Source organism: Mus pahari, chromosome 11 (genome assembly GCF_900095145.1).
Source record: "Mus pahari chromosome 11, PAHARI_EIJ_v1.1, whole genome shotgun sequence".
Lineage (NCBI taxonomy): Eukaryota > Metazoa > Chordata > Mammalia > Rodentia > Muridae > Mus > Mus pahari.
Genome location: NC_034600.1, coordinates 38,500,337 through 38,513,683, shown reverse-complemented (window position 1 = coordinate 38,513,683; position 13,347 = coordinate 38,500,337). Strand labels below are relative to the sequence as shown.

The 13,347-nt window shown below is 42.2% G+C and overlaps 1 protein-coding gene across 1 annotated transcript in view; it reads left to right on the top strand.

Moving 5' to 3' along the window:
- Ndufaf2 (NADH:ubiquinone oxidoreductase complex assembly factor 2) overlaps positions 1–13,347 on the top strand; it is a 105,925-nt gene that overhangs the window by 73,704 nt on the left and 18,874 nt on the right. The window contains exon 3 of the mRNA XM_021208699.2: positions 2,603–2,643. Within this exon, the coding sequence (XP_021064358.1) occupies positions 2,603–2,643 (41 nt within the window). The remainder of the gene's footprint in view (positions 1–2,602; positions 2,644–13,347) is intronic.

Genomic DNA, 13,347 nt, shown 5'->3' with positions numbered 1-13,347 from the left:
CTTGATGCACCTTAACGACCTTAGTCTTATAAAACCTGGGCAAGTTTTTGGTTAAAATGGGCTGAAAAAAAAGCCTAAAGTAAAATAGAGAACACAGAACAATAAGAAGTAGGAAGGTTTAAAAACAGTGGAGGGTGCTGAGCATGGAAGGTATTGGAGATGCACACATGGGGTCAGTGCAGGAGAGCACAAAGGGGCTCCAGCCCACAGCCTAGCGGTCCATTTCCACGCCCACAAACCGGACAGAACTAGACCTTGCAGAAAGGTAGGTCAGATGCTACTATTTGTATGGGGGAAAAAAATGGTGATTTGGTAAAGCTGATTTGAAGAGAGGTGTCTGCTCAACTGAGTGCCTTCCCAGCCGGCTCAGCATGTTTAACTCCCAGCCTGCTCCTCACTAATTATATAGCCATAAGCAGGTTGCTCAGTCTGTCTACGCCTCGGCTCCTCAGTGTATAGAGTGGGGTCAACGCTTTGTCCTTCCTGACAGGGTTAGGCTTGCAGCTAGCCCTCTTCCTCGCTTGGTGCCCTTTGCTGCTAAGGTTTGACAAACTGCTTAGGAAGGCATAGTTAGTTTTACAGCCAGAGACAGGTGCTGACCTGATTCAATTCCACCATTACTACCTAATCTTCAAACCTAGAAAATTATTTAATTTCCCTATAAAATAAGAAAACTTCACAGTTTCATGGGAAAGACTGAATTAACTAAAATCAGAAAACAGTGGGTTTTCTTACTTTCTAAAGACTTCATACCCACAGTGAGGTTTGGTTTGGTTTGGTTTTGGAATCTCCTGAAGAACCACACAGGCCAAGCAGGAGTTACTGAATCTTTGCTTTTAAAAAAAAAATTTATAAAAGAATTCACAAGGCTGGGTGTGGTGCCACACCTTTAATCTTATATTGTGATGCAGAGACAGGAGGATCTCTGTGAGTTCAAGGCTAGCTTGGTCTACCTGGCCAGTTGCATGCCAGCCAAGGCTATATAGTGAGACCCTGTCTCAAACAAACAAAATAGGAAAAACTTAGCTGTGTTGAATAAAAATAAATATGTCTATATGCAAAGCAATGAGCTGAATATATATGTAAATAATAAATTTCATCGTAGCTTTTGTAACAACCGTTCACTGTAGATACCATTATAGTTTCATTTTAGAAGAAAAATCTGTCCTGGGAAACCTAGGAAGGAAGTGATGGAGCTGAAAGTCTAACTGTAGTCCGTGCTTAGTAGCTTTTCTGGAGGCAACTGCTCCAACCTCGCCTTTGCTGCAAGGACTGCCAAATAGGCACTTGCCCAATCAGTGTCTGTGCTCTGCCTCAGTAGCTCACCTCCCGAGCGAGCGAGCGAGCGAGCGAGCGAGCGAGCAAGTGAGCAACAGCATTAAAGTGCAGACTGATGGAACTCTCCAGCCAGAGGAGGCAGCTGCTTTCAGCAGCAGATGTAGAGGAAAACTATAGGAAAACTTCTCAGAGTCTTTGATAAATTAGGCAATTACAAGTTCAGATAGCTAGAACACTATCATTTTGGCATTGCCTCCAACTTTATTGTGTTTAGTCCTTTGCGCCATGTATTAGAGTTCTCTAGAGTCACAGAACTTACGGATAGTCTCTATATAGTAAAGGAATTTATTGATGACTTACAGTCTGCAGTCCAATTCCCAACAATGGTTCAGTAGTAGCTGTGAATGGAAGTCCAAGGGTCTAGTAGTTGCTTAGTCCCACACGGCAAGAAGGCGAAAAAGCGAGAGCCAGACTCCCTTCTTCCAATGTCCTTATATTGTCTCTAGCAGAAGGTGTAGCCCAGATTAAGGGTGCGTGCCACCACATCTTTAATCCCAGATGACCTTGAACTCGGAGATCTCCCTGTCTTAATCTTTTGGAATCAATAGCCACTGTGTCTCAAGATCTCCATACCAAGATCCAGATCAGAAAGTTCTATCTCCCAGCCTCCAGATTAGGGTCACTGGTGAGCCTTCCAATTCTGGATTGTAGTTCATTTCAAATATAGTCAAGTTGACAACCAGGAATAGCCACTACACGCCATAAATAGACTAAGTTGAATGCAGATGAAGACATGACACTGGCCTCCTGGTAGTGTAGTATGTTTCTCACTGCCTGGGTCACCGCCTGACACTGCTCTGGCCCTCACTAGTGCGTGTGCTGCACTGGATGAGGACATCATCTGCTCACCTCCTTGCCAAAGCTCTAGCACTTAAGACAGTACATCCTAGATGGTCGGAAATATCTTCCAGCCAGGAGTGAATACAATGTTCATGTATGGCCAGCAAAATGGCTCAGCAGGTAATAGTTCTTACCACTAAACTTGACGACCTGAGTTCATCCCCCAAAACCACAAGATGGAGGGCAAGAACAGACATTGGTGAGTTATCCTCCGACCTCCACACGTGCTGTTAGGCACCCCACATCAAAAGAGAGAGAGAGAGAGAGAGAGAGAGAGAGAGAGAGAGAGAGAGAGAGAGAGAGAAGGAAGGAAGGAGAGAAGGAAGGAAGGAAGGAAGGAAGGAAGGAAGGAAGGAAGGAAGGAAGGAAGGAAGGAAGGTTGGTTGTGGAAAACAGACCTTTAAATGCTGTTTTTTTGTTCTAGCATGGATTAGAAGAACAAGGAAGACCCCACCTACTCTGGAGGTAAGAATACATGGGAAATATTGAAGTGATTTGTTTCTAATGCTGTGGTTTTCAGCTAAGAGCTTGTACAACTGAAAATACATATATTCTTGGGGAAATATGGCGTATCTCAAAGTATTAATTTTATTCTTTAAGAAGTAATTCTTAAATATTTCTAGTAAAATCATATATTATTATTAGCATTGCATAGTAATAAAACATTGTACAATAAAAATTCACATTTCCTCTTACATTCTTTTAATTATCTTGATAATTTCATACGTATGTTCAATGAACTATGATATAACTCCTTCCTGTTGTTCTCCTCCAGTGACTCCATACTCCCTTGCATCATGCCCCTCTCTTAACTTCATGTCTCCTTTTGGTTTTTCTCTTTTTAAATAATCCACTGAGTCCTTTTAGAATTGCCCATTTGTACATGGTTATTAAGCAAGCCGTTTGCTCACAGGAACCTTACAAGGGACCATCTTCAAGAGAAAATGAGCCCCCCTCCCTCTGCAGCCATCAAGTGCCAGGAGCTTCTCACTAAGGGGCGGGACCAGGGTGAGGAGCAGCCCAGTCTATAAGCATAAATGTGAATGTTTTAGCAGGCAGTTTGGCTCCATGGCTGCAGTAAGTACACATGGTGTGTAACTTGTTAGAAATATGGAGAACACACTTTTCCATGGGGAAACAAACCCTTTCTAAGCCAGATGACTGTACTACTACTATCCATTCAGAAGGTCAGGGCAGGAGGAAGGCTAGTTTGAGGCCACCCTGAGAGTCTTGGGGTCCTCAGACTTTAAATTCTTTTGAGTAGTTGTGATGATTTGGGTAATGGAGTAGAACTATCAGGAGGTATAGCCTTGTTGGAGTAAGTGTGTCACTGTGGAAATGGGCTTCAATACCCTAGTCCTAGCTGCCTAGAAGCCAGTCTTCCACTAGCAGCCTTCAGATGAAGATGTAGAACTCTCAGCTCTTCCTGCACTGTGCCTGCCTGGATGTTGCCATGCTCCTGCCTTGATGATAATGGACTGAACCTCTGAACCTGTAAGCCAGTTCCAATTATGTTCACAGCAGTAAAGCCTTAAGTAAGACAATAGTATATGTTTGAAGCCTAGCAGTTTGTTATGAACTCAAATACTATGAAATTATTATTTCTCTCCTGGCCTACTTGAAGGGTGAAGGAATCCATTTGTAGTACAGTTCTTGAGTTGCTCTAGCCAGTGGGAGTTCAGCTTCCTCCCAAAGCTTCCCTGCCTCCTCCCCCCTCCCATCTTCCTCAGCTTACAGTCTCTCTGCCTTACATCCTCCTCTAAGGAGTGCCCTGCAGTCTCTCTGCCTTAATGCTTCTTCCTGGAGCCATCTACTGACCCACTAGCTGCCTGTATCTAATTCCTTTTCATTAAAACCCTAGGATGCCTCTCTGAACCTATTTCTCCTCAAGTTCTTAACTCACAGATTCAATAATTTCTTTCTTGTGTACCCTGGCCTGGACACCTGAATAGGCTCTTGGAACTTAGTGTTCAAATCCATGGTTTCATTTGTGCCTTATAATCAACTAACAGAGCTCGATTTGTTATTGTGAGGTTGGATTTTATAGACAGATTTGAGAAATGAGCTTGAGTTTCTATCCAACAATTATAGATTAACCTTGTAAAACATATTTCCAAGCTGAACATTGCCTGCTCTGTTTTCAAAGAGGTTCACATTCAGCTACTGTATGTCAGTACGGCTCAGCACGTGTTCTTCACAGTGGTACAAAGTGAGTTCTATTTCACAAAACTAATGAGGTAGACTTTCCCTGACTCTTACTCTATTAGAAGCCATTAGTAGCAAATGTTTAAAAATATCGTTCTTTTCAGACTAACAGAATAGTTGGAAGCATAATGCAGTCTTTTGTTTGAAAAGTGGTTATGTTTATTGCTAATTATTGACAAAATGCATGATGATTCAGTAATATGTTTACAGACAGTAAAAAAGAAAGCTACAATATTAGCAGTCTACCTTCTTTATTTTTAACATGTGCTTCATGAAAAGGAAAAAAGAGTTCAAGGAACCAATAGAGACAGAGCAGTCAGGGGCGATTGGAAATGGTGCTGTTGTGGACTAAGGTCGGGATATGTGTAGGCACACTAAGCGTGGCTCTGCTTGCTTCCTGGACCATGATCTGGACGCTGGGCTGGAAGCTTCAAAGACTCATTGTCTAGGCTGAAGGTCGTTTAACTCTGAATTGCATGGTCTTGAAGTGGTTACCAGAACTCCAAGTACCGGATTACAGTGGGGGCAACAGGAGCTTGGTTATTACTCAAATGAGGGGAATGTATGAATTAAAAGCTTAATTGCTTCATGCTTACTTAGTGTTGCCTATTCTGTCCACCCTACAACTGACTCAGGCTGACCAAGCAGTGCAAGTGCTTGGGAATTGTTGTTTCCATTGTCTCTCTCAATACAAGGCAGAGTCTGATGGATTGGAACCAAAAAGTGTCATGTGCTGGCTAAGACTCTCCAGGATAGTGTTTATCTGGATTATCTGCCAGCATTTGTCTCTCAAGTTTCCTCTTCTCTGTTCCACATTCTGAGTGACGTTCCTCTTGTACTGTTACTGCAGTTATATTACAGTCAGAGGCTGCTGGCCTGCCGCTTCTCTGCGGTGGCCTATAATATGTCGGTTTTGCAGTTTAACATTCAGAGAGGAAGATTGCTTCTGAATTCTTGAGGCCTATTTATTTCAATGTTGTCTCCAAGTAACCGATATTTATTGAGTTCTCTGTGCTCTGTAAAGCACAGGAATTAGGCATATATAGCCCAACTTTGCTATTGACTTAAATTTCAGAGATGGATGTTCTTGGGAAAAGTAGACCCCTCTTACCCCAAATCTCATATTCTTAGGATTGTGGTTGAAACTTATAAGAAAACTGTAGCGTGTTCACACTCTGGGGTCTAGCACCACTGACTAAGAATGAGTGAAGTAGAGCTGATCATGAACATGGGTGAATCTCAGAAAACATGGAATTGCACAAACAGCATGTCACAGGAGATTCCATCTTGTGTGCCAATTATGTAAACTTGGAACTAGGGAAAGATATGGCATTCCTAAGGTGGGGGATTACATAGCACTTCACATTTACAAGTCTAATGGAAATGATAGCAACAGGTCACATTTTAAAAGGCCAGAATGACATCTATGCTTTGCGGGCTAGAAAGCATACAGACAATTGGTAACAGCTTTGCCAAAACTGTTAGGAAGTAACCCAACGTGATCACAGAATTCAAAGTGCTTTATAGTCAGTTGGCAGTGTCTGGAAACTGAACATGGGTGACCTGGTGCTATAAACCAGGAGCTGCCTGGAAAATTTTTAGATGTAATTTGCTGCTGACCATTTAGTAGAAGAAACAATAAAGTTAATCGTTACTGTTTCCTTCTATCAAAGTCATCATTGATTCGGGGAAGTGTCATCTACAGATACTAAAATTCCTGGTTCCTGTGCTTTACAGGCCTCACAGTCTGAAAGCATAGCACCTTGAATTACTTACTACTTACAAAAGGGGAACTAGACCTTCTTACCAGATAAATCTGGCAGACAGAACCCTAGCCAGATGGTCAAATGTTTTGCTAAGCCATATAAAACTGATGTTATGAGTGTCTTCTTGTTTAAGGCATAGAATACGGCATCATCTGTAAAATAACTTAAAAATGCATAACCCTAATATAACATGAGAAATAATCAGGAAACCTAAGTTGGGAGACATTCCATCAAACTTCAGCCCTGTCATGTCAGTGTTGTGGACAGCTAAGTTTGGGAAACCTAACACTGCGGTGGGGTAGGACTTGACTATGGAGGATAGTTAGGGACAACTGGTAAAGTTGAGGCCTGTGCCATGTATTAAATAACAACACCTATCAGTGCTAAATCTGCAGAAAAGGATGCTGGTAAAATCTCTTGGTGATAGTTCACAGCGGCAATGGCTCCTTCCCTTCCAGCTGGAAACTCCAGGTTCATACTTGTGAAGGAGAAAACAGTCCAGTTCAAAATATCCATGTAAATATTGCACATTGATCTGTAACTGTTGGCTTTTGGGAAACAAGAGTGGGGTAACTCATTTCTAGTCAAAAGGAGTTAACTCACAAAGCGTAAATCTAGGATTGACTTTATTTAGCTCTTGGAGTAGAGGTGTGTGCAAGGGCTGAGACGCACCACACAAGGTCTTTAACAAAGTAAATAACAAAGTCTTTGGGGGTTTACAGTGTGATCAAATATCCTGCAACACTTAAGTGCCGTGGGTCATTTCAGCTTTACTGTTTTGTCCCACCTCAGATGCCACAGCAATATTTTACCCAATTCTCTCTACTATACTATTTTATAGTAATTTCAAAAGTTGACTGTCTTATATACTAAACAAAAGCATTTTTACCAGTGACTCATAAACCCAATATTTAAAGACAATTCAAATAAAGAAACTACTTTAATAAAGAATTCTTAGGACAATTTTCTAATTGTCATTCTAGTAATAAAGGACAGATAGGCAAGGAGAAGTTCAATATAACATTGTTAAGATAACTAATTTGGAAAATTCTCAATGGAGTTAAATTTTACCTAAAAGAAGGCTATAAAGAAGGCTGAGTGGTTAAGAGCACATGCTGTCTTCCAGAACCTGTGTCTAGTTCCCAGAACTCTTGCAAGGTGGTAATTCCACCTGTACTTTCAGCTAAAGAGGATCAGACACCCCCTTCTGGCCTCTGCAAGTATGCATATGCCTGGCAAACACATATACATGAATACACATAAATACAATTATACACATACACATAAATAAAAATAATAGCTGAGCCAGGGGTTGGTAGCCCACTCCTTTAATCCCAATGCTTGGGAAGCAGAGTCAGGTGCATTTGTGTGACTTCAAAGCCAGTCTGGTGTACAGAGCTAGCTCCTGGACAGCCAGGTCTACACAAACAAACCCTGTCTTGAAAAAAACAAAACAAAAATAGTAATAGCTGTGATGTGGTGTTTCATGGCTGCTGCAGAATGCTTAAGAGGCAAAGCCTTCTGTGTAGCTCTTCTGTTCAGCTCTTTGCTCCTTGGTTCGGCCTTGGCTGGCACTGTAAAGGGCAGTTGAGCACTAGGTTAGAGCCATGCTTAGGAGTGCTTTACTAACACACTTGAGCCTCCACGTGCATCCCTAGCCCTGCAAGCAACCATCCAGAGGCAAGTAGAATGTGTAAAGTAGCTGCTTTCAGAGAAAGGGTGATAATATTTTTCGTGACAAACGTGTGGCATTAGTCCTGCAAACTTCGTCTTAAGAGAGAGGGAAAAAAAGAAGAAAGAAATTGTTTTGTTTTGAAAGATAGGCTCTTGCACTGTAGCCCAGGTTGGCCCTGAACTCGAGACAGTTTTCTGGTCCTACTCTCCTGGTTTCTGGTATTGCAGGGGTGAGTCCCATGCAGTGCTACACACACACACAATACAATACATATGCATGTATATACACACACACACACACACACAATACAATACATATGCATGTATATGCTTACAAACTTCTGGCCTGCTGGTTGTCATTGACCCTTTAAATTCACTATCAAAGTGTTGACTTTTTTAAAGGAAAGCTTATCCTTTGTCCATGTTATACCTGACAATGGGCTCTTGCTTTGGGGTTTAAAATCTCCAGGCATCACAGAGACCATTAAAGCGAGAATCTCACCTGAGGGAGGATCCCTCAAGAGCCAAGTAGAGACTTCAGTGAAATGGTCAGAGTTCAAGACACTGTTTTATCCAGGCCACAAACTTGCAGCAATCCCCAAGACTTGCACGTCTTCATCCACCTAACTAGCCGGCTATCCACTTAGCATCCTAAAGTTAAAAATCAGAAGTGTGAAAGTTGTCATGGGGATGCATAATAACACATTTATTTGAATTTTAAAATTAAACCAGACTTTTTCTGACAGAGTAAGTCAGATTTGGCTGATTGGCTTTGACAATCAGGGCTTACTTTGCCAATTAAGTTGTGTGGTTATATTTTTCATAAATTGAACAAGCTAAACTGAAGCTCTGAGGCTTTAAAAAACATTTAAACCTACATTCGGTGTGCAATCACTACTGATGCAGGCTTTGCTATTGACTGTGCCAACTGAAATGTGATGGGACTTGAAAAGTCTCGGGACATCAGAGCACTGCTGCTGCTGGATGTGGAGACCCAGTGAAAGCATTAAAGCGTGCATGAGAATGACAGGCAGGAACCACGGGGCAACTGCTGCTGATGGAGAATGGAGGAAAGGCCGTCGAGGGCTCCTGTGGTAACTGCAGAGTTTATCTAAGCCATTCCATGTGATAGTGGGCACAGAGACTATATTGTTAGCTATATTATTTTTGTCCCTGAAATATTCTGTTTAAAAGAATTCCCATGAGGGCTGTATTTGTAGCTCAGCCCGAAGAGTGTTGCAGGCATGCCCTGGGTTCAGTTCCCAGCATAAACCAGGCATGGGGTGCCACCTGTCATACAAAACTCTGAAAAGACAGGAGGATCTGAAGGTCAAGGTCATCAGCAGCTACATAATATGTCTGAAACCATGTCACAGTAAGATAAACAAGCAATAAAACAACCTGCAGTCACATAATTAAGAGAACAGGTTCAACTCCTGGTAAAATAAGAAGACATTCTTTTTAAAATACAATACTTTTCATACAATACAATCTGATGTGGCTCCCCAGCTCCTCCCAGCTCCTGCCAGCTCCTGCCAGACCACACCCTTTCTTCTCGAATTAGACATTCTTAAACTAATACATGAGATACTTGAAATTCAAACATACTTAAGCACTTCAAGAATTTTTCTAACAACATATATAGAAAACAAACCAGAAGGACTTAATTTTTGAAATTCCTTCTAAAATCTGTGATGCTTAACTATTATTTATTCAGTTACCATCAAATACCTTACACGTGCTCAAAAGTTAACATACTTTCTCTGTAGACTTCTTTAGTATTTATCAACCTGATCTAAATTCATCTGACATAATACTGTTATTTTAATATATTTTTGCCTTTTGTAAAACTGAATTAGTCCAATACAGTAAACAGGGTCTTGGTGCAGTTTACACAGGGGTGTCTGTGTGCTGTGACAGGGTCATTCTGGGACCCTGAACTTACAAGGCTGGAGAGCTTGTTCAGCAGCACGTTCATGATTCAGCCCCTGGCATTCCCATCACCCAAGAAAAGGTGTGCTTCACCAGCTTCACTGCCATCATAGTGGGCAACCTTTGGCCATGCTGGTCCTTTGACTTCCATCATACCTAAATCATCTGGCCCTGTCTGGGTCAGGTGCAAAGGTCAGGTGAAAGGTTAAGGGTTAGGGTTGGTTCCCATGGCAGCATTGCAGCTCTGCAGTGTATGCCTTCTGCTGTGACTTTACCTGACTTATTCTTTTATCTTATTAAAGTGTTAGTATTAAAAATCATTTTACTTTTTTAAATAACAGATGTAATAAACTACCCCAAAACCTTCTGGCCAGTTCCACAACTTTAACAAGATAACTCACTCACATGTGTGAGCCCTTCATTGCTAGCAGACCAGATTGCCTGCGTTCTGCTCTTACCTACCACAATAAATGAAAACCCAGCAGCTCTTGCTTGCAGCACAGACTCAGCCTTGGAGAGGCCATTTCTCCCTGTGTGCCTTCTTCAGTGTTGACCTCCAGCTCTGTGAAACAAGGGAAATGTAAAATTCACCGTGCTTCTTAGAGAAGTGCGGTAAGAGGTAAAAATGAATCTGGTGAGCATTTGGAGTCTCAGTCTTGGGTCTGTGTTCTTCACTGCTAAGACCGTCTGCATCCCTGCCTGCATCACTAAGCTGTTCGGGAGCTGTTTGTGCAAGTTTGGTGGAGGTGCCCCTCCTCTTCAAGCCATTAGTGTTAGGCGAGTGCTGCTAAGTAGCGTCCTGTGATTTCCTGGCTCTCTCTCTTCTCAGTTTGGGGAGCGGCTCCTTCATCTGCCTGTCTAAGCAGGGCAGCATGTTTTATTCTTAGCACAGATTTCCATCTCTTTTGACCTTTATCTGACCTTTAAGGAACAGAATATAAAAGGGTTTTTAAATAAGTTATAAATAAGGTACTAGTATTTATTTTTAGATTTATTCCAGCTCAGAGTCTTTAAGGTCCATGAAACATAGAAGGTACATATTAAATAGTTCTTTCTGAGTAGTTAACTAAGTTATACCATCAGTCAGGAAGACAAGCCTCACTTAGGTTTGAAAGCCAGCCTTAGATCCAGATTGGGAAAGGTTGAAGAAGTTAGAGTGGGGAATAATGTCTCTAAATGCACACTTCTCTTGTTACTTCATCAGGTATCCCGACTCTTCACTCATCTTCTCCATACTAGAGAAGTAATTACTTTATATGATCTAAATTTAAAGAAAAGCAGGACTGATAATCACTTTGGCAATCTGTTCTAATCATCTGGCTCCTTCTCATTCTCTGGCTCATTCTGTCTTCACCTGTGTCTAGCTTTCTCTCTCTTCAACCTGTCTCTGTACCACTGTCCCAGTAAAACTGCCTCCTCCTTTACCTCTCTGCACTGCTCTCTTAAATAGCGTCCCTTTCCCCTCTCTTCCATGAGAGTTGGGCGTATCCTATTCTGTCAAATCTTTCTCTGATTCATCACTTTTTCTGCCGCTCAATTCAGCATCATTTCAAACATGGGTACTCCTCCTACAAACTTACTTTACCATCGTTGTTTGAGATTAAAGGTATGTGCTAAGGGTGAGCCACACCACAACTACAAACAGGTTTTTCCAGAAATCAGCACAATCTCAGGGTTCACAGTGTGATCAAATATCCTGCAAGAATGGATCACCTCAGATTTGATTGCATTGTTAGGCATGCTTGGCTTGTTCTCAAAGATGGGTTCTGACTGTGATAAAATGCTAGGCGTGTATTAGTCCTGTAGTGATGGGAATTGGATGTTTACATATTGAGCTTTGATAAGTTTGTGTTCCTGTGTTCAAGCTTGCCCTCTCCATCCTCCTGTCGCTGTGATGCCTTCTCACTGGTGTTCTAGACTAGCCAATAGATGTGTTACCTAGAATAGATTCTCAATCCCTGTGACACGTGATAGGTGGGGAGATGAAATTACTGGGTTGCATATATTTTTATTTTTAATGAAGTAGGAGGTACATGTAAGAGAAAATAAAAGCTGACAACAGACACCTGCTGTCCATGTGCCTGGGTACAAGTGGCCTTGTGTTTGTTATCTCTCACTCAGATGGCCATTTGGACTTACACTCTGCTCCTCAGCTGTTTGTTGAAAAATCTGCATGGCCTAGAGCAAAGTTATCCCTTAAACGGTATTTCTGCAGACTGAAACTCTGAGGCTGCTAAAGGGTGACAGTCTAAGAGACAGCTTTAGCTAGAGGGTGGGGTCAGAACGGCCCAAAGGTACAGGAAAGACTCGCAGGGATTGGCAAGTGTGATTACATGAGATTCAGAAGATCCTGGGCTGTAGAGGGAACAATCACTCTATAGGCACTCTATGCCTGCAGCACAGGAAGTAATCTTTGCCAGCTCTTTATCTGATGGAGGATTGACTCATCTCTAGAATACACAAAGAACTAGAAAACCCAAGTTGTCCAGTTGGTAAGTGGGCAAGTGAATGCATTGAATAGACACTTCTCAAAGGAAGAGAAACCAACAACTAATACCTGTTTGGGAGAACGCTCAGTGTTTACCATCAGGGAGTGTAAATCAGAACTGTGTTGAGGTTCCACCTCCTCTCACACCAGTCAGAATCACCAAGGAAACAAACGGCAAATGTTGACAACGATGTGGGAAAGGGGACTCTGGTACCATGCTGGAGGGAGCAGAAACTGGGGCAGCCACTATGGAAATCATTTTGGAAGTAACTCAGAATAACTGAAAAAGAACTACTGTGCAACCCAAAGGAATCCAAGTCAGGGTACCAGAGACATGCACATCTGTGTTTACTGCCACACCGTTCACAGTAGCCAAGATGCTCATCAGTGCAAGAGTGGGTAAGGCAAGGGTGACATATGTGCACCAAGAAGAAAGGAATAATGTCATTTGCAGGAAAATGGTCTGAACTAGAGAGCACCATGTTAATGAAGTAAGCCACCACATAGCACATGGAAGAAGAGAAGGAACTATGAGGAGGGAGGGTTATAAGAGGTTGTGACGGGGCAAAAGAAGGGCAAAATGCCAGTTTCCTCTATGTGCAGAATCTACACCTAAGCACACAGCACACACACACACACACACACACACACACACATACATGCAGGCATACATACACACAGGACAGAAGGTAGATAATTTCAGGGGAAGAGAAAGGGAATGGGACACAATGAGTGGTAAGGGCAGAAATGTACATTCATTGTGTGTGTGTGTGTGTGTGTGTGTGTGAAATAGAGAGAATCTCATAATAAAATCCACTATTTGTATAAAATAACAATTAATTTTTATAAATTAGAATTTGACTAAAAGGAATTACCCTTCAGTGTTTGGGCAGGCCTCATCTCATCAGATAAAGACCTCAGAGGGAGAAGTCCTGGTACTTCTGAGGGTGTCAGGACTGCACCTGTGTGAGAGTGTCCAGCCTGCTCCTGTGTGAGAGTGTCCAGCCCGCGCCTGTGTGAGAGTATCCGGACTGCACCTGTGTGAGAGTGTCCAGCCTGCACCTGTGTGAGAGTGTCCAGACTGCACCTGTGTGAGAGTGTCCA